The 19,797-nt window shown below is 36.1% G+C and overlaps 1 protein-coding gene across 3 annotated transcripts in view; it reads left to right on the plus strand.

Annotated features, from left to right (window-relative positions):
• The window catches only part of LOC141511026 (uncharacterized), a 74,055-nt gene that overhangs the window by 13,137 nt on the left and 41,121 nt on the right, over positions 1–19,797 (plus strand). For 2 of the 3 annotated variants that reach the window (XM_074220370.1, XM_074220373.1), the window contains exon 5: positions 6,346–8,786. The exons of the other annotated variant lie outside the window; for it this stretch is intronic. In XM_074220370.1, the coding sequence (XP_074076471.1) occupies positions 6,346–8,585 (2,240 nt within the window). In that variant the 3' untranslated portion in view covers positions 8,586–8,786. Of the gene's footprint in view, positions 1–6,345; positions 8,787–19,797 lie in introns of those variants that run through there. 3 annotated transcript variants of the gene reach the window in all.

The raw sequence follows: 19,797 nt of genomic DNA on the forward strand, positions 1-19,797 counted from the left end.
AGTGGGGGCAGCTAGGTGGCATAGTGGATAAAGCACCAGCCCTGGAGTCAGGAGTACCTGGCTTCAAATCCGGTCTCAGACACTTAATAATTACCTAGCTGTGTGGCCTTGGGCAAGCCACTTAACCCCGTTTGCCTTGCAAAAACCTAAAAAAAAAAAAAATGGCAGGAGACCAGGGTATATATGGGAGAGATGTTAAAAAAAGGAGAATGTTTAATATGAGTGGATGTGAATGTGTGAGAGATGATGACATGTGGGTGACACTTAGGTTATGAGCCTGGAATTCGAAGGTGGTGCCCTGGGTAACAGTAAGAAAAAAAGAAGTCAGGAGGGTTGGGAGAAAGGTAATGAATTTTGTTTTGAACCTTGGTGGAGGAGAACCAGGGAAAAACCTGGAGAGGGAAAGGAGAAGATTGGCTTTGTTAAAGGTTGCAGAAAGGCCAAGAAGGATGAGGATTGAGAAAAGCAATGAGGAGAATATTGGTAACTTTTCAGAAAGCAAGTTCAGTTGAACAATGAAGTTGAAGCCTGGAATATATGGCATTTGAAAGAGAGGAAGACAAAAGGACTTGTCCTCTCTAGGGAGATATTTACTACCTGAAAGGAAGGAAAGATATAGGCCAATATCTAATAGGGATGAATGGACAATGTGAGGCTTTTTCAAAACTGGGGACACATCATTTTATTTATGGCAGTTGAGTAGCAGTCACTAAACAAGGAGAGACTGGACATTTGTGAAAAGGTTGGGATGGTACCAGAGGGACTATGTTGGCTGGGATATGAGATAGATTGGGCTCATCTATGCATGTCTTGGGGTTTGCCTGGCAACCATAATGGTCATCTTTTCATAGAAGACCAGGGCTATTGAGGAAAATGAAGACATCTGATTTATGTGAGATGAGGAATTAAGAACTTTTGGTAAGTGTACAGCTTTTTCTTTCTTATGTAAAATATGAGGCTAAGGGTTCAGCTTAGAGTATTAGGGGAAGGAAACCAAGTTAGAGAATTAGGGAGGAATAGAAAAATTTGGAAAAGCTTCTGTGGTGAAGGAGATAAGGAGTAAGTTGGGGAGTTTGTCCAAGGATTGCCTTGGTACAGTGAGAGCCCACCAGAGGTCATGTAATCAAAAATTTATAGCTGACCCAGACAGCCCAGTTTTATGATTTTCTTTATTTCCATTCAGTACCTTGTAGGTAGCAAGGAAAACCACTGGCTTACTGGGAGTAGTCATCCAAGGCTGCCATTGTTGCAAGTCATCAGCCCAAGGTTCCTTCCCTGATCTCTGTGGCCCAATTTGTATCTCCATGCTCAGTAAATAAAGTGAGATATGTAGGTGACCATCCTAAGTTTAGGGAGTTGAACCATAATAGAGACTTCCAATCATCCCATAGAATCAGACCTTCTGGGACCTTAGAAACCTTTGTGACCTCCAGTTTTGATCCAGTCAGGTCCCATCAGGTTTGGAAGCAGATAACTCCTTGTAGGTGATAAAGGGATAAGAAAAAGACAGTAGAATTGAGGCCAAAACCTGCTTTTGAATACTAAGGAGACAGTGTCCAGGAAATAAATTCAAGGTTGGGGCCCCAAGGGGTTGTCACCTCTGGGCCCAATCAATCAATGTATAGATAATATATAAATGTCTATTGTGTTCTAGGCACTTTTCAAAACCTTGGAGTAGAAAGGAAGGCAAACCATGGTCCCTACTGTTGAGGAGCTCACCGTCTGGTATAAAACATTTCGGTAATTTTGGAAGATGCAAGTGATCTGTTAGCTAAGCCAGGCAAAAGAGAGTGTTTTGGAACAGAAATGAATAATTGCAAGAAACAAATAAGTAAAAAGGAGAGAAAAGAATAGTTGTTTAAGAAAGAAACTTTGGTGAGGATATAGTCAAAATTACAACAATAATGATATCTATATATTATCTCATTTAATCCTCACAACAAGCCTGGGAGGTAGATGTAAGGGACTGTTGTGTGTGGGAGTACTGTAAACTCTTACCATCTGGTGTCCTCTAGCATCAGAGCCTTGTTTTACTGGTTGATTGTAGAGTGTCACTGGAGTGGGAGTGGACCAGGAACTGGGGAGGATATTTAAGCACTTGTATTTGGGTTTAATAAACAGAGATCTTGGAGAACTTTCCATCCTTGTCTCCTGCCCCTTCAGCGTTTGCCTGGGTAAGGATAAGCTAGCCAGCAGGAACCTAACACTTACTGAGCAGCTAGTCTAATAGAAATGTAATAGGTAGATGCTATTATTGTCCTTCTTTTAAATATAAGGAAACTGAGGCAGAATGTGACTTGCTTAGTATCACTCAAGTAGGAAATATTGGAGTCAGGATTTGAACTCAGGTCTTCCTGATTCCAGGTGTAGTGTTCTGTTCTTCATGCCAACTGACTACCTCAAGGATGAAAATGACTGCACCTTAAAGGAAGTTTCAAATAAGGGGAATAATAGGATAGGAGATTTTTAAGATAGGGTTGCAACCAGTCATCTGGGACTGGGATGGATGAAAGGTAAGGTGGGGTGATGGGTGGGCAGCAGGCCACTTAAAAAATGAATTTCTAATATTGATCCCTTTCCCTTCCCCCCAAATTTTTTTTCTCTTTTTTTAAAAGGATTGAGGCAAGTTAAGAAAAAAAATAATAAAAGGATATCTTGGAGAAAATAAAATTGTCATAATTTGCATGCGATGAATCTACCCATAAAATTCAAGAGGAGTGGAATGCATTAGAAAGCAGAACCAGACAACATTAGGCATATAAGAAAGAGCCATGTCACAAAGATTCACAAAGTATTATAATGAAAGTTTGGCACTCTGTAATATCTTGGGATTCTGTAATATCTTGGAATTATGCTCCTATACTCACTTCCCTTTGTGCCTTTTGATCTAGTGATAACTGCTAGTCTTATAAAGGAATCACAGAAAGAGGAAAAAGATCCATATACACAGTGCGAAATGACAGATGCTGTTTTTTTGGTAATGCAAAGATCTGGAGACAAAGATGATGTCCTTATATAGGAAAATGACTGAACAAACGATGGTTTAAGAATATAATGGAATGTTATGGCATTACCATAAGAAATGATGAAAGACACAATGTCAGAGAAGCCTGGAAAGAGTTGTCTGAACTGATGTAGAGAGAAGTGAGCAGAACCAGGAGACAGGTTTATACTAAAATACATGAATCAACCATGACTCCAGACTCCAGAGCAGTAGTTCCCAAAATCTTGTGATCTTAGATCTTATTTAAAAAACCCAAATAGAGTGTGTCATAATGCTCCCCTCTCGTCCTCCCTCCACCCCCACAGTCATTTATTCCACTCACAATATTTCAAATTTATACATCAGGTCATTATAATGACTTAGAAAACTTTTACGTCACAAAGATCCAAATCAATCCTTTCATCCCCCTTTATAATTATGAAATATAAAATTTTATTCTACTTTAAATTAAGGAAATTTACTGGGTGGGTGGGGGCTTCTGTAAGAATTTTTTTAAAATCCTATAAGACCTTACGTCTCCTATTACCTATAAGTCTTCAATTCAAATTCACCTAATGGATTTTGTTGAATAGGAATAACATTTTTAACCAAATGTTGAACATAATAAATGAAATTAATTACAAAGTCATACCTTTTTCACTGAGCAAAAGTTTGTAATACTTGGTTCAAGACCTGGAAAATTCAATCTTCACTTTGGTTCTGCATCAGGTTAAATAATAATAATAATAATAATAATAATAATAATAATGATAATAATATCTAACACTAATATTATGCCTGCTGGTTATTGTGCTAATATCTCATTTGATCTTCACAACTGTGTTGAGGAAATAAGAGATAGGTTAAGTGATTTTCTCAGGGACATAGTGCTAGTATGTTTCTGAGGCAGGATTTGAACTGGGCTCTTCCACACCGTTAGGCCCAACTCTGTATCTACTGTGTTACCAGATGTACAGATAGTCCTTGTTTTATACAAATTTGACTCCCCATGGGTTGTAGGACCCTTTGTTGCCCTGAGACAGACAGGGGACCCTCTAATCTAGGCACTGGAGCCCCTCCCCCCCAGCTTGGGGGCTGCAGAGTAGCAGAGTCCTTCAAGTGGAGGGGAAAGTCTTCAGAATAGTCCACCTATGTTAAGTGAGAGCTGGCTGTATTTTATTTCATAGCTTGATTACAGTATCAAATGTTTCCCTTCGCGTAAATGAGATGAAAATAGCTGCAGAATTTTATAAGCTCTGTAGTGAGATAGAAATTCTTGTCTGTTTTGTTTCATTTTGTTTTTAGACCAGCCAACAAAATGAATGACTAGATTCTATATAAAAGATAATTTTCTATTGGCTAATGACAAATGGTATACTAAATGGTAACTTTAGTTGAAGTTGAATTGGTTTTTGTTGTTGTTTTGGGGTCATTTCAGTTGTCTGACTCTTCGTGATACTGGTTGGGGTTTTCTTGGCAAATGTGCTAGAGTGGCATGCCATTTCCTTCTCTAGTTCATTTTACAGATGAGAAAACTGTTGTACATAATGTTAAGTGACTTTCTCAAAGTCATACAGCTTACTAAGTATCTGAGGCCATATTTGAACTCCTGAAGATGAATCTTCCTGACTCCAGGAATATTTTATGTACAGTACCGCCTAAGCTGTCATTTGGTACAAACATACATATACATACAAGCATAAAAATATACAGACATATGAACAGCCATATAAACACACCCTTTGTTTGGAAAGAACATAACTTTTATTTTTTTGTTTTTGCAAGGCAATGAGGTCAAATGACTTGTCCAAGGTCACAAAGCTAGTGATTATTATGTGTCTGAGGCCAGCTTTGAACTCAGGTCCTCCTGACTCCAGAGTCAGTGCTGTATCCACTGCGCCACCTAGCCGCCCCAAGAACGTAAATTTTAGACATAACTTTCTTCTTTCTGCCACTGGTACACTGGCTCCCCTCTCACAGAAACTATAGAATGGCTGACCTGGGTTGCCAAGCTATTCCCTTGAAAATCTGTCAGATAAATGAACAGCAACATAAGCTGGAAATAAGTTCAAATTATAAATCCTTGACACTCAGTGAGAGGTAATGTAAGGAATGTTTCTGTAGAATGTGTGTGATGGTTTATGATGGTTTCAAGGTGGCAATGATTACATTGCTAAGACAATGAAATTACAAGGTGGCCTTTGGAAGGAGGCAGCTACTCTTTTGCAGCATACAGAAAATAAATAAGGATCTGTGTATACCTGTGACCATCCACTGGGAGTTAATTTGTGCTTATATATCAGACTCCTATGACAGTGTAGAAGCAATTTGAGGACAGTTAGAGAAACCAAAACTTAGTTAGAAGTGCCCAGTGATTGATCATGAACACCAAGCACCAAAGTTATTTTATGCCCCTCCATGATGATTTGGAATCACTGCACAAAGAAACCTATTATGCCTCAGACATGCATAAGATTGTTGTCCAGGGGACAACAAAACTGGACAATTCTTAGCTGCATAAGGTGCCATCAGAGAATTTTTAACTAAAACCTCTTGGATATCATCGTGAACTTCCCAAAGTTTTCATGAACTACTAAAAGGGCCATGTGCTAGAGGAACAATAGGAACAATAGCATGCCCTTCACTTCCTGACCAAAGGATCATGGACTCAAGATACCGTATGAGATAAAATATAATTGATAACTCATATTAATATTTACTATATGTGCATCAAGTGGCATAATATCTTTGGATCTGAATAGAAAAGAAGAAAAGTTGAATGTAATACTTTTGACAATTATTACATGAGAGTTAAGAAGAGTAAACTTATTTCTCCACGTAGCATATAAAATTGACCAAGAATAACCATGTGGTAGTTCATCCAAACAGAACAGTACAGAATAGCAGGAAGATGACCTGAGGCTGACAAAACAAAGTACAAGTATAATCAACAAGATGCCATTTTAAAAAAGGCAGAAAGTGCAAAGGAGAAAGGCCTTCTGGTACTGTGGACAGAGCATGCTCAGTCACAGGGTTGGAGTTCTAGTTTCAGTTGCAGGGAGACTGGTCAGTTCACTCAGGAAGTTGTGGCCTATTTGTGAAGGGTAATGAGAATGCTGAGTCTGCCTTTGCTATAGGTTTGTTATAATGATCCAATATTGTATGTGAAGCTCTTTCTAAAATAAACCATCCAGGGATGTGAGCAAATGTTGTTTCCAAAGATTAATTCTGCCTGTTTAAGTTTTAAAACTTTTTTTTGACTACGGAAATAGAAATAAATCAGTTTATTTTTTGCCTTCAGAGAAAAGAACATATATTTATATGTATATGTCTTTCTATATATGATTGTTTGTTTTCTTTAGATGTAGAGACCAGGTTTGAAGTAAATGAGATGACTACAAAACTGGGAATTTTTGTGGAAGAATCTCGCCAGCAAAGATTCATGAATGATGGTGCCTGTGACTTGAACTTGAGAGAAATCTGTGACTCTAATATTATGGAAAATAAAAATCCAAAGAATGACTGTGAATTTGATGAAGTTGGAAAGAAATTCAGACAGTCTTCAGTCCTAAATCACTGTAACAAAATGACCTCAGGGAATGACTGTTTTCAGGATAGTGAATATAGCAAATGTTTTACTCAACAGGTAGACCATTTTCAGTCTCCTCCCAAGGAGCCTTCTGGAATGCAATTATATCCAGGTAATCAACAGGAAACAGCCTTGAGCTGCAGTTCAAACCTCATTAGAAATCAGAAAATGTTTTCTGAAAGTTGTAAAGGTGGCAAGGCCTTCAAGCAGAAGTCTAAGCTCATTAATCATCAGAAAATTCACATTTTAAAGGTGCCTTATGAAAATAGCAAATATGAACCAACCTTATTCTATCACTCATCTCTTCCTTATCATCCTAAATTTCATACTGGAATGAAAACACATGCATGTAATCAATGTGGGAAAACCTTTGGTCAGAACTCAGATCTTATTGAACACCAGAATATTAATACTGGAGAGAAGTTTTATAAATGTTATGAATGTGAGAAGAGTTTCTGCTCTAGATCACTCCCTACAGGACATCAAAAAATTTACACTGGAGAGAAACCTTTTGAATACAATGAATGTGGAAAGATTTCCAATTCAGTTTTACTTCAGAGAATCCATAGTGAAGAGAAAATGTATAAATGCAATCTGTGTGGAAGGGCTTTCAGATATAGCTCCAGTCTTGTTTTACATGAGGTAATCCATAATGGAAAGAAACCTTTTGAAAATAATCAATATGGACTGACTTTTACAGAGAGAGTCAGTTTTGCTCAACATCAGAGAATCCACACTGGAGAGAAATCTTTTAAATGTAATCAGTGTGGAAATGCTTTCACACATAAGGACTATCTTAATTTACATCAAAGAATACACCTCAGAGAGGAACCTTATGAATGTAATGAATTTGAAAAGGTTTTCACACCAAGTGTCCATCTTGCTTTACATAGAAGAATCCACACTGAAAAGAAACTTTATGAATGTAAACAATGTGGAAAGACTTTCAGATGCCGCTCCCGTCTTACTGATCATGAGAAAACTCATACTGGAGAGAAACCTTATGAATGTATTCAGTGTGGAAAGGCTTTTACACAGAGCTCTAATCTTGCTGTACATCAGAGAATCCACACTGGAGAGAAACCTTTTGAATGTAAGCAATGTGGAAAGACTTTCAGATACAGTTCCAGTCTTGCTAAACATCAGGGAATTCATACCGGGGAGAAACCTCATGAATGCCATCAATGTGGAAAGACTTTCAGAATCAGCTCCAGTCTTGCAACCCATCAGAGAATCCATACTGGAGAGAAACCTTATGAATGCTGTCATTGTGGAAAGACTTTTCGAATCAGTTCCAGTCTTGCTAAGCATCAGAGAATCCATACTGGAGAGAAAGTTTATGAATGTAATCAGTGTGGAAAGACTTTCACACAGAACTCACATCTTGCTGCACATCAGAGAATTCACACTGGAGAGAAACCTTATGAATGTAAACTATGTGGAAAGGCTTTCAGATCCAACTCCAGTCTTACTGATCATCAAAAAATCCATAGTAAGGATAAACTTTATGAATGTAATCAATGTGGAAAGCCTTTCACAAAGAGCTCCACTCTTGCTGTACATCAGAGAATTCACACTGGAGAAAAACCTTTTGAATGTAATCAGTGTGGAAAGGCTTTCACACAGAGAAACCATCTTTCTGTACATCAGAGAATCCACACTGGAGAGAAACCTTATGAATGTAATCAGTGTGGAAAGGCTTTCAGAATCAGCTGTAGTCTTGCTAAACATCTAAGAATCCATACGGGGGAGAAACCTTATGAATGTGATCAATGTGGAAAGGCTTTCACGCAGAGGGCCAATTTTGCTAAGCATCAGAGAGTCCACACTGGAGAGAAACCTTATGAATGCAGTCAATGTGGGAAGGCTTTTGCAAAGAACTCCAGTCTTGCTATACATCAAATAATCCATACTGGAGGGAAACCCTATAAATGCAATCAGTGTGGAAAGGCTTTTACAAAAAACTCCAGTCTTGTTGCACATCAAAGAATCCACTTTAGAGAGAAAACTTAGGAATTTAATTAATTTTAGTAATGTCTTCAGACAACAATCATCTTTTATTTCCCCTTGGGGAATTCATATGAAATAGAGGTCTTATCACTGTCATGAATGAGTATTAGAAATCAGTATTAGAAAATTCATTCTGAGAAGCAACTACATAAGGATTCCATGTGTAAAGGATTTCAAGCAGAAAACATCTCTCTTATATCATAGGATTCATTGTGGAGAGAAGTCATATGAATATACTCAAGGGGGAATGTGCTTTTCTCTGGAGGAAGGTGATCAGTATAGAGAAAAATATCCATAATGGAATGACACAGCATATAAAAGGAGAGGTTATGGAAAGGGTTTCACCTAGAGGTCATACTTGATTGTGTATTGGAGAACTAACACTAGACGTGGATTTTGTTGCAGAACAGGCTTAATTAGATTTCTCAACAGAAGAGACTTCATTAAACATAACAGATTTCATGCTATGCATAAAATCCTAAAAATGCAGTGAATTTTCTCTGAAATCCTAATATTTGTTATTCTCAATATTTCCTGGTATTCATATACTCTAATTTCTTTAGCCATTCCCTAATTAATTGGTATTCATTTTGTTCCTATTGTTTGCTGGCATGAAAAGTTCTTGTATTAATGTTTTAGTAACTGTTGGACATTTATTTCTCTCATTCTTTTCTTTTGGGTTTTGGTTTTGTGGGGCAGTGAGGTAAGTGACTTGCCCAAGGTCACATAGCTAGTAAATATCAGGTTGTCCTCCTGCCTCCAGAGTCGGTGCTCTATTCACAGTATCATCTACCTGCCCAATTCTCTCATGCTTTCTTTAAGAAATGAGGTAGCCTAATGGATGAAGTACTGTGCTTCAAGCCATAAGACCTGAGTTCATTTTTTTGGTCCCTGGAACTTACTAGAGGTATGTCCTTGGGCAAGTCAAGTAACCTTTTCCTTATTGAGTTTTCCCATCTGTATAATTGGGTGGGGGGAGAATTTCTACTTCCCAAGGTTGAGGTGAGGACTAAATTAGGCAATATTTCTAAATGTTTTGCAAGCTTTAAATCATCATGGAAATACTAATTTTATGATGATCATTCCTTGGATCATTAGTCTCATAGTAAAGTCAATTGACTAGAACATGGACAATTCAAATGGACATTCAAGAACAGTAGAAAATATTAATTGCAATGGATAGGGCATTTAGAACTTGGGAAAATGGGTTCAAATCCTGACTCAGATACTTCCTAGTTCTATAAATCTGGGCAAGAAACTACCTCTCTGCCTCATTTTACTCATCTTTAAAATGAGATTGGATTCAGTGGTTTCCATGGTTCCTTGCAAGTCTAAATAGGTCTTCTTGTAAAAGGATTACCATATGTCTCTTTCCCCCAGCCTCTTCCAGTATTCCAGGAAGGAGATTTGGCAGAACCAAATCTGAATCCGTATCAGAAAACAAGTCATCAAAAAATATTTTGTCCTACTTAAAAGTAAAGATTTTGAGAAACTGAAGAGATCAGGTGTGTAATATATAAAAGAAAATTAGTATAGTTACCTTGTGTACAATCAATTCAGAGATCTTCACCATGTGCTTAGTACTTGCTAACTATTACAAAATCCTAGAAACAGTGGAAAGTAAGTTACCAGAAAATAAATATGAACCAGTATCTCACACTGTACATCAAGGTTACCTTCCAATGAATACTTGACTTAGATAGAAAAGGTCATCTCAAATAAATGAAAGGAACTATGAGTAAGATGATTATGGATCATTAAAGAGTTCCTCCCAGACATGAGACAGAGAGAATCAAGAAAATAAAATGGTCAATGTTCAGCACATAAAAAAGGCATCAAAAATTTAAAGGGGAACAACTATGATGCAGCTTTGAGGCAAGTTGCTCTCATAAAGACCTCATATCCAAGGTATACAAAGGATAGGTGTTGATTATATACAGACATATAAAGAATGGATATGATAAACATTGGTTGATTGGTTGTCCTTTGATCTCAAAGAGGATCAAAATGACAGTTAAAGTGTGTCTGACTGGCTGAACAGACCAATATGAGCTCAGAATGCTCTACCACATATCAGGAAAAAATAGTCCATATGAACATTTAGGGTGGCTTCTCTAAATTTGTGCATCTCACATTTTTTCTGCTTTGCTTATCAAACATAGTACCACCTTTGCTGTGAGCAGATCATACTGGGTGGTTCTTTTCTGGTGTCTACCATATCATGCAATCAGTTCCTTAGTTTTTTATAATAAGCATATAGTCAAAAGCTGAGAACTGACATTCTTTTGATTTTTTTTGTTACTTTGTTATTTTAAAATTTTGCCCCAGTTACATGCAAAAACAAGTTTCAACATTTACTACCAAAACCTTGAGTGACAAATTCTCTCTTTTCCTCCCACCCTACTCTCCCCATTGAGAAGGTAAGTTACTTGATGTAGCCATAAAATACGTATCCGTGAAAAACATTGCTACAGTAGTCATGGTGTAAAAGTAAATACAACCCTCCCCACCCAAAGAAAAAAGAGAAACATCATGAAAAATAAAGGGGGGGGAGTATGTTTCAGTCTGTCTTCAGATACCATCAGCGCTCTCTTTAGGGTGGATAGCATTGTTTATTGTAAGTTGATTAGAGAAATCACTTCAACATTTCCCCCCCCACAGTTGTTGTTAGCTGTATTTCCCTCAATCCTATTTGCCCCCACCCCCATTCTAGTCTCTCTCGCCTTTCACCTGTTCCCTGCTTAAATGTGTGTTGTATCTGACTGTTCTCTCCCATAATCCCTCCCCCCTTATCACTTACACCTCCCTCCCCTCTCCCTGTCCTCCCCTCCCATCCTTTTCTCTCCTATTTTCCTCTAGGCTAAGATAGATTTCTATACTCAATTGAATGTGTATGTTATTACTTCTCTGAACCACTTGTGATGAGAGTAAAGCTTCACTTGTTCCCCCTCACCTTCCCCCTCTTCCATTCCACTGCAAAAGCTTTTCCTTGCCTCTTTTATGTGAAATAATCTACCCCAATCTACCTCTCCTTTCCCCATTTCCTAGTACATTCTTCTCTCACTCTTCCCATACAGGAATACAAGTTCAACCTCATTAAGTTCCTTATAATTTGCCCTTCCTGTCCACCCTGAATCCTGTACTTGAAGATCAGATTTTCTGTTTAGCTCTGGTTGTTTCATCAGGAAAATTTGAAATTCTCCCATTTCCTTGAATGTCCATCTTTTCCCCTGAAAGAGCTGGGTAGTTGAATCTTGGTTGTAATTCAAGTTCCCTTGCCTTCCAGAATGTCATATTCCAAGCCCTATGAGCTGTTAATGTAGAAGTTGCTAAATCTTGTGTTATCCTGACTGTGGCTCCATGATATTTGAATTGTTTCTTTATGGCTGCTTGTAATATTTTTTCCTTGACTTGGGAGTGCTGAAATTTGGCTTAATATTTCTGGCAATTTTCATTTTGGGATACCTTTCAGGAGGTGATTGATGAATTCTTTCAATTTCTATTTTACCTTCTGCTTCAAGGATATCAGGGCAGTTTTCTTGGAATTTTTTTTTTGAAAAATGAAGTCTAGGCTTTTTTTGCGGTGGGGCTCATGACTTTCAGGTAGTCCAATTTTTGAATTATCTCTTCTGGATCTATTTTCCAAGGAGTTGTTTTTCCAGTGAGATATTTCACATTTTCTTCTAGTTTTTTATTCATTTGCTTTGTTTTATTATTTCTTGATTTCTCACAAAGTCATCAGTTCCCCTTAGCTCCATTCTACATTTGAAAGAATTATTTTTTTAGAAAGCTTTTGTATCTCCTTTTCCATCTGACCAATTCTTTTTAAGGTATTCCCCTTGTTGGCCTTTTGGATTGCTTTTTTCCATTTGATCCAAATTAGTTTTTAAGATGTTATTTTTTTCAGAAATTTTTTTTGTGTCTCTTTTAGTCTGGCTGCTGCCTCGGTTTTCATGATTTTCTCACATTGCTCCCATTTCTCTTTCAATTTTCGAATTTTTCCTCTACCTCCCTTAATTGACATTCTTAATCTTTTTTGAACTCTTCCATAGCCTAAGACCAATATATGTTTTTCTTGGAGGCTTTGGATTCAGAATCTTCGACTTCGTTATGTTCTGAGTGTATTTTGATCTTCCATTGATCAAAATAATTTTTTTGGATTTTTTCCTTCTGTCGTTTGCTCATTTCCCCAGCCTATTTTAACTCTTTGTTAAGGTGGGGCTCTGCTTCTAGGGTGGAGGAAGCATTGTCCCAAACTTTTTAGGGTTTTTGAAGCTGTTTTCACGGATACCCCCAGGGACCTCAATTCCTCCAAGGATTTCTAAGAGATTCTGACTGCTCTTCTGGTCTGTGTTCTGATCTGTGCAGGACCACAAGCTCTCCTTTATGTCCTGGAACTGTGAGGAGAGTCTCTACTCATCTTTAAGCCATGAGGACTGGAAAATTGTTAAATTCAGTCTTTCTGTGGATTCTGCCACTCTAGAATTTGATTAGAATCATTGTTTAAAGGCATTTGGAGTGCTTTGGAGGGAAACTCTAGCAAGTTCCTGCCTTTACTCTGCTATCTTCAAATTGACATTTTTGAAAGAAAGAAATACATATTGTCAATCACTATATGGTAAAAAGTTATTCATTTATAATCACTAATTCAAATCACTACTAATTAGAAAGATTTAGAGGCATCTAGGTTGCTCAGTAAATAGAGCAGTGATTCTAGAGCCAAAAGGACCTGTGTTTAAGTCTAGCTTCAGACATTTAATAGTTGTGTGACCCTGGGCAAATCACTTAACCCCAATTGTCTCAAAAAAAAAAGGTTTTCAGATTGTTAAAGGTGATTAGAAAATGAGCATTAGAAAGAATGTAAGGAATTTGTTTTCCTCAATTGTGTTTTTGTTACCAGAGGTTTCTATTTTTTTCTTTTTTTACTTGGGAGAGGACAGATCAGTAGGAGAGAAACTAATTTTTAAAAACAATTCAGTCTTAAGCAGAAATACTTCAAACCAGTAATTAGATAAATGCAAATCAAATCAATTCTCAAGCTCTACCTCAGCTGCATGAAGTTGACAAAGATGGCAAAAGGAAAAAAAAATTAGGAGTGTTGGAAGGACTGAGGGAAAATGAACACATTAGTTAATTTACTGTTAATAAAGTTGTAAAGCCATCCATTGGATGTGCCCTTTGATTCATTTGTAATACTAGATATTACATTCCCTTAAAGAAAGGAAAAAGACTGAGGTATACAGGAATAGTGTGATCAGCTTCTTTTGTTATGACTTAGTGAGATATAGTACCTAATAATAGGGCAACAGCTGAATCCATTTTATATTTCAGTGTTATAGAGCAATAATAGGCCATAAAGTACAGGCAATTTCTATGAATCCTGGGAAGATGGGAATGGATTAAGGCATACTATAGCAAGTAATTGGAAATAGCAATTCTGAAGGTCAACAACATGGCAAGATGTCACACCTCTTATTATTGTATACTATTTCACAGACATCAGAATATGTGCTACCTGCCTCCTTACCAGGAGGGATAGATACAAGATACAGAATAAAAGTACATTTTGGGAAATGGACATTGTAGGAATTTGTTTTTCTTCTCTATGTGATTTAATTAGAAATATTTTAATTGTTGATTTTTTTCAGTTTTGGATAGGAGAGGATAGCAGTATGAAGGGAACTAAGACTAGAACCACCCTTCCTACACCTTTCACACACCAAAATAATAAGGAAGAAGAGTGATGGATTATAATATTACAGACAGTAGAGCAGAAGGAAGACCAGATGGAATGTGAACAGATTTGAAAGGGCCATGCTGAACTTTTTATCACTCAAAAATAGTTAAGCTGCACATATTATAATTTGCTTCATGTATAATCTTTTTTATTTTTCCTCTTTCATGGTATATATAAGATGTTCCTTTACTATGATATTCATGAATTTCAAAATTTTTAAAAATTCAAATATTGATGGTTGCCTTTCTTCCTTGTCACCAATTTTGAGGGAATAACATGAATTGGCATAATTATTTTCATACGACTTTTTTTCCAGTGCTTTGGAACTTTGTCATTTTTAGATATCAAGACTTAGAAAATTTCCAGCATTCATTTATTGCCTATGGCTCCTGGTACGCTTGAATGTCAGTTTTCTACTTATCTTGAATATAAATCACTATTTTTCATTTTTTCATGTAGTTTTTACATATTCTCCATTCTATAATCTCCTTTCTAATTTGACTTTCATTTATTTTATTCAAACATTTAAATTTTATGCAGTTATTTTTAAAAATTTTTTAAAAAATTAGTTAATTTAAAAAAAACTATATTTTAGATTAGGAATTCTTTTAGCCAAGTTGTTAAAAGTCCTTGAATGTTTAATTTATTAAAAATTCAATGTGCTTCTCCTACTTACAACTCCTATTACAAACATATATATATATATATATATATATATATATATATATATATATATATAATTAAGAACAACATTCTTACACTTTCCTTTCCCAAAAATTTATATATTTGTAAAATTTCTATGTGGTGCTGAGAAATACATATATTCTTGAACAATTCTCATTTAGACACTGCTGTAAGTTTTTGTTCTAGGCTCACTGGCATATTGTTCAGGTCTAGTTTGTTTTTCCACTTAACTTTCTGTGAGATTTCTCTAAAATTGAGATAAGGACATTGAAATATTGTCATTTTGCTACTAAGTCTTCTTACATCTCAGCTGTTTACTTTATTAAATGAAATGTTAAAACATTTTGGTATTGCTATTAGTTGGATATTTCTGGTTCTTTGTAGAATGATCTAACTTCCTTGCTTATCTCTTTACGTGTTTTTAATGATTATTTCTACTTAGCTTGATAGCATTATTGCAACTCCTGCTTTTTGGATTCACCTAATGATGCTTCCTCTCCACCTCCCCAACCCAGACCATGATCTTTAATCTATGTCTTAAAAAACTTTTCATGTAAGCAGCAGACTATAGGATTTTGTTTTGTCTTTGTACTTAGTAGTATTTTGATCCTGCCCCCCCCATTGCATGTAAAGAAAGTTTTCAAAATTCATTTTTGTTAGATTTGAGTTCCAAATTTTTCTCCTTTCCTCTTTTCTTCCCCCTTCCCCAAGACAACAGTAATCTTATATATGTTATACATGGACAATCATGTGAAACATAATTTCCATATTAGTCATATTATGAAAGAAGAATTAAGACAAGAAAGAAAAAATGAAAAACAAAATTGAAAAATTGAAAATGTGCTTTGATCTGCATTCAGACTCCATAGTTCTTTCTCTGAATGTGGATGACGTTTTCCATCACAAGTCTTTTAGAATTATCTTTGATCACTGTATTACTGAGAAGACCCAAGGCTAGTTGATCATCACATAGTGTTGCTATTAATATGAACAATATTCTGGTTCTGCTCACTTTACTCAGCATCAGTTCATGTAAGTCTGTCTTTGTTTTTCAGAAATCTGCCTGCACATCATTTCTTATAGAACAATAATATTACGTTCCATTCACATATCACAACTTGTTCAGCCATTCCACAATGGATGTGAATCCCCACAGTTTATAATTTTTTTGCCAGAGGTTTTTTTCTGATTTAGTCACTGTATTTTTAATTATACTTTCATGAGTTGGGGGTTATATCTCCCTCCCTTTCCCACTTGTTAAACCTTTCTCTAGATCCAGATATTTGTTTATTCATCCCTTTTTATTTTTTACTCTTATATAGGTATTTAATTCTTCCCCTTTTGTTTTCAGTTAACAGTCAAGAAGAATCTCCCATTCAAATTATTTTTTAAAAATTATTTTATTTTTTTAAAAGTTATTTTCATTTTCTGTGCTTTTTCCTTGAAATGAATTTTCCCTATTTCTCTATTTTTCAGACTTTTCCAATCTTTTGTTTTTGGATTCATTACCTACTGAGTTGGTCCTTATTTTCTTTATTCCTTATATATACCCCCAAATTTTGAGGTATCTATTTGGATTTCTTTCTTCTAAAGAGATTTTGCTATTGCCTTGGAGATGTTTTTCTTGGCTCCTATTTTTCTGTTATATCTCACTCTTAGCAATAGGAATTCTTTTTTTTTTTTTCAGGTTTTTGCAAGGCAATGGAGTTAAGTGGCTTGCCCAAGGCCACACAGCTAGGTAATTATTAAGTGTCTGAGGCCGGATTTGAACTCAGGTCCTCCTGATTCCAGGGCTGGTGCTCTATCCACTGTGCAACCTAAATGCCCCAGCAATAGGAATTCTTGATGAGCTAATAATTCCCCATTGTAGGAATCCTCCTGTCCTTAAGTGTTCAGTTCATTATTGACTATTTCCCTCCTCCTGGTCATCTTTTCCATTTGCCTTGACATTTTTCCCTGAAACTAAACCTTTTGACTATGTCTAGGTCAAAGCTCTAATTTTCCTTTCCTTTAGACAAGAGGAGTGACCACTTTAAGCAGCAAATCCCTGAAGAGAATAGATTTTATAACTTCACAGTTTCCCTTTAGAAGATATCACGCATCCCATAGATGCATTTATCATTGGTACTCCCTCCAAACACTGAAACAAGATTTCCCCTTTCTCCCATTTCAGTCTCCCTCCCCCTCTTTTCCTCATCACCTATTCTTCTGTAGACTCTCTTATTCCTGGAAGACTACAGGGGCAAATTTCCTTTTATCATAATAAAAGGATTGACTTGATTTGATTAAGGTACATTACACATTCCCCTCTATGAACTTCTTTCCCCTATTTTTAAACCTCCTCCCATTTTGCAATTTAGTTCCACAGAAACTTTCAATTCATCTGAAGGATGATGTGAGGTTTTTAGTCCATGATCTTCCAAGTCGATTTTTCCCACTTTCACTTCTTTTTTTGATTTTTACTTTCACCTTTATCTCCATATTTACCATTCTCTAATCATTTTTTGTTGTTAAGTCATGTCCAACTTTTTGTGATTCCCATCTGGGGTTTTCTTGGTAAAGATATTAAATTGGTCTGCCATTTCCTTCTCCAGCTCATTCACAGATGAAGGAACTGAGGCAAACTGAGTTAAGTTGCCCAAAGTCACACAGTAGTATGTGCTGTTGGATTTGAAGTCATGTTTTACTGACTCCAAGCCTGGCACTTTATCCACTGTACCACCTAACTACCCTCTAATCGTTACTTTGGTTTTTTTTTTCTTATTTTTGTTGTCCTTGGTTGCTTTGTGTGATGTAATTCTGTTACCTCATTGGTTTGAGAAGCACATAATTTCTCCCATTATGGTTTTCTTTTTAGAAATGTTTCTGAATGCTCCCTTCAATCAATAGATTGTCCATCTTTTTTCACTTATAGTTTGACTTTCACTTATAGAATAGGTCATCTTGGGGTTCACTTGCTTCATTGTAGTATATGTAATGATCACCTGAATTTAAATTCACCCATTCCCATCCATTTATATTCACTGACATCCAAGATATCGAAATTTAATCTTTGACCATTCTTTTAATGTACCATTGAGTGAAAAAAAAGAATTTGAGGGTATTAATTACTTGTATGTTAGTATTTTAAAGGAAGCCTAATCTCACTGGTATGGGCATACCCTATTACACCCATGTATTTTGCCACCTCTCTTCATCCTGTGAATTTTTTTTATCCGAGTCTTTGAATAAGTCCTCCATAGAGATGCTATCCAATTCGTAGAAGATATCCATTTAATTTTAAAAGAGTATTAGTGAATCTAGTCTAAGACCTGCTTCCTTAGCCAGTCCTTATTATTCCTATTTTAAGGAGTATTAAGATAAAATTTGTTGATAAAACTTTATTTTGACATGTAAAATGAAACTGTCTTTCCTTTTTGAAATAGAAAGTCAGATCAGTTGCTACTAATGTCACTTCAAATGATGGAAAGCTAGTCAATGGGAGTCCCATCCAGCTCTAAGGTAGAGAGTGAACCTTCCATTACAAACTCCTTTTCTCTTTAGAATACATTATTTTATTCTTACTTGTGATTTCTTTTGGGTTACAAAATAAGCTTGTGTTATTGAGTTTATTTTCTTTTATATGTGATGGTATTTGTTTTGGTCATTTTCAGAATTTGGTGTCAGTGGAATTGTTACATTAAGCTAAGGTGTTTTGAAGTTTACAGTTTTCTTTGAACAATTTTGAGATCTGAATTCTCTTCCTCCTTGCTGTGTTACAAAAAAAACTAAGGAAAATAAAGTGAGTGAAAAAAATTATACTTCAGTCTGTACTTAGAGGGTATCAAGTTTCTTTCTGGAGGTCACTAGCATTTTTTCCTTATGAGGTCTGTGGAATTATCTTAGATCATTACATTGATGAAAATCTTCAAGTCCTTCACAGTTGAACATTATTTGAACATTATTCAGTATTGCTGTTGTTGTGTTACAATGACTGTCTGATTTTGCTTATTCACTTTGTGTCATTGTTCAAATGAGTCTTCCTGGGTTTTCCTGAAATCACCTACTTGTAGCATAATAGTATTCCATCACAAGCATATATCATTCCCCCAATGATGGATAGCCCCTTAATTTCCAATTCTTTGCCACTGCAAAAAGAGCTGCTATAAATATTTGTACATATAGACCCTTTTCTTTTTTCCTTTGATCTCTTTGGGATATAAACCTGTTAATTGTATTAATGAATGAAAATGTGTCCATAGTTTGATAATCCTTTGGGTATACTTCCAGATTCTACTCCAAAATGGTTGAATCAATTCACAATCAATTCATAATTAACTAACAGTACCTCAGTGTTCCAGTTTTTCTACATCCTCTCCACATTTGTTGTTTTCCTTTTCTGTCAAATTAGCCAATCTGATGGGTATGAGGTGATACCTCAGAGTTGACTTAATTTGTATTTCTCCAATCACTCATGATTTTTAGAGCATTTTTAACATGACTATTGATAACTTTGATTTCTTCTTCTGAAAACTACCTGTTCATCTCCTCCAACATTTGTCAGTGAAGAATGACACATACCTTGATGCAGTTCCCTATGTACTTGGGAAATGAAGAAAGGAAAAGACTAATTTCCTGCCTCAACCAATAAACCAAGGAAAATGAGTGAAGCACTGGAGAAGGTGGCCTGGGAGGTGAGACGTAAGGGAAAGCCATGTTTCAGTGAGGCCTGATATGTTGAAAAAGTAGGTGAGGAATAGATTTAAGGTAAAGGGAAGCTTATTATGGAACAGGCATTGAAGGAGGTACAATCAA

This window comes from Macrotis lagotis, chromosome 1 (genome assembly GCF_037893015.1).
Source record: "Macrotis lagotis isolate mMagLag1 chromosome 1, bilby.v1.9.chrom.fasta, whole genome shotgun sequence".
Lineage (NCBI taxonomy): Eukaryota > Metazoa > Chordata > Mammalia > Peramelemorphia > Peramelidae > Macrotis > Macrotis lagotis.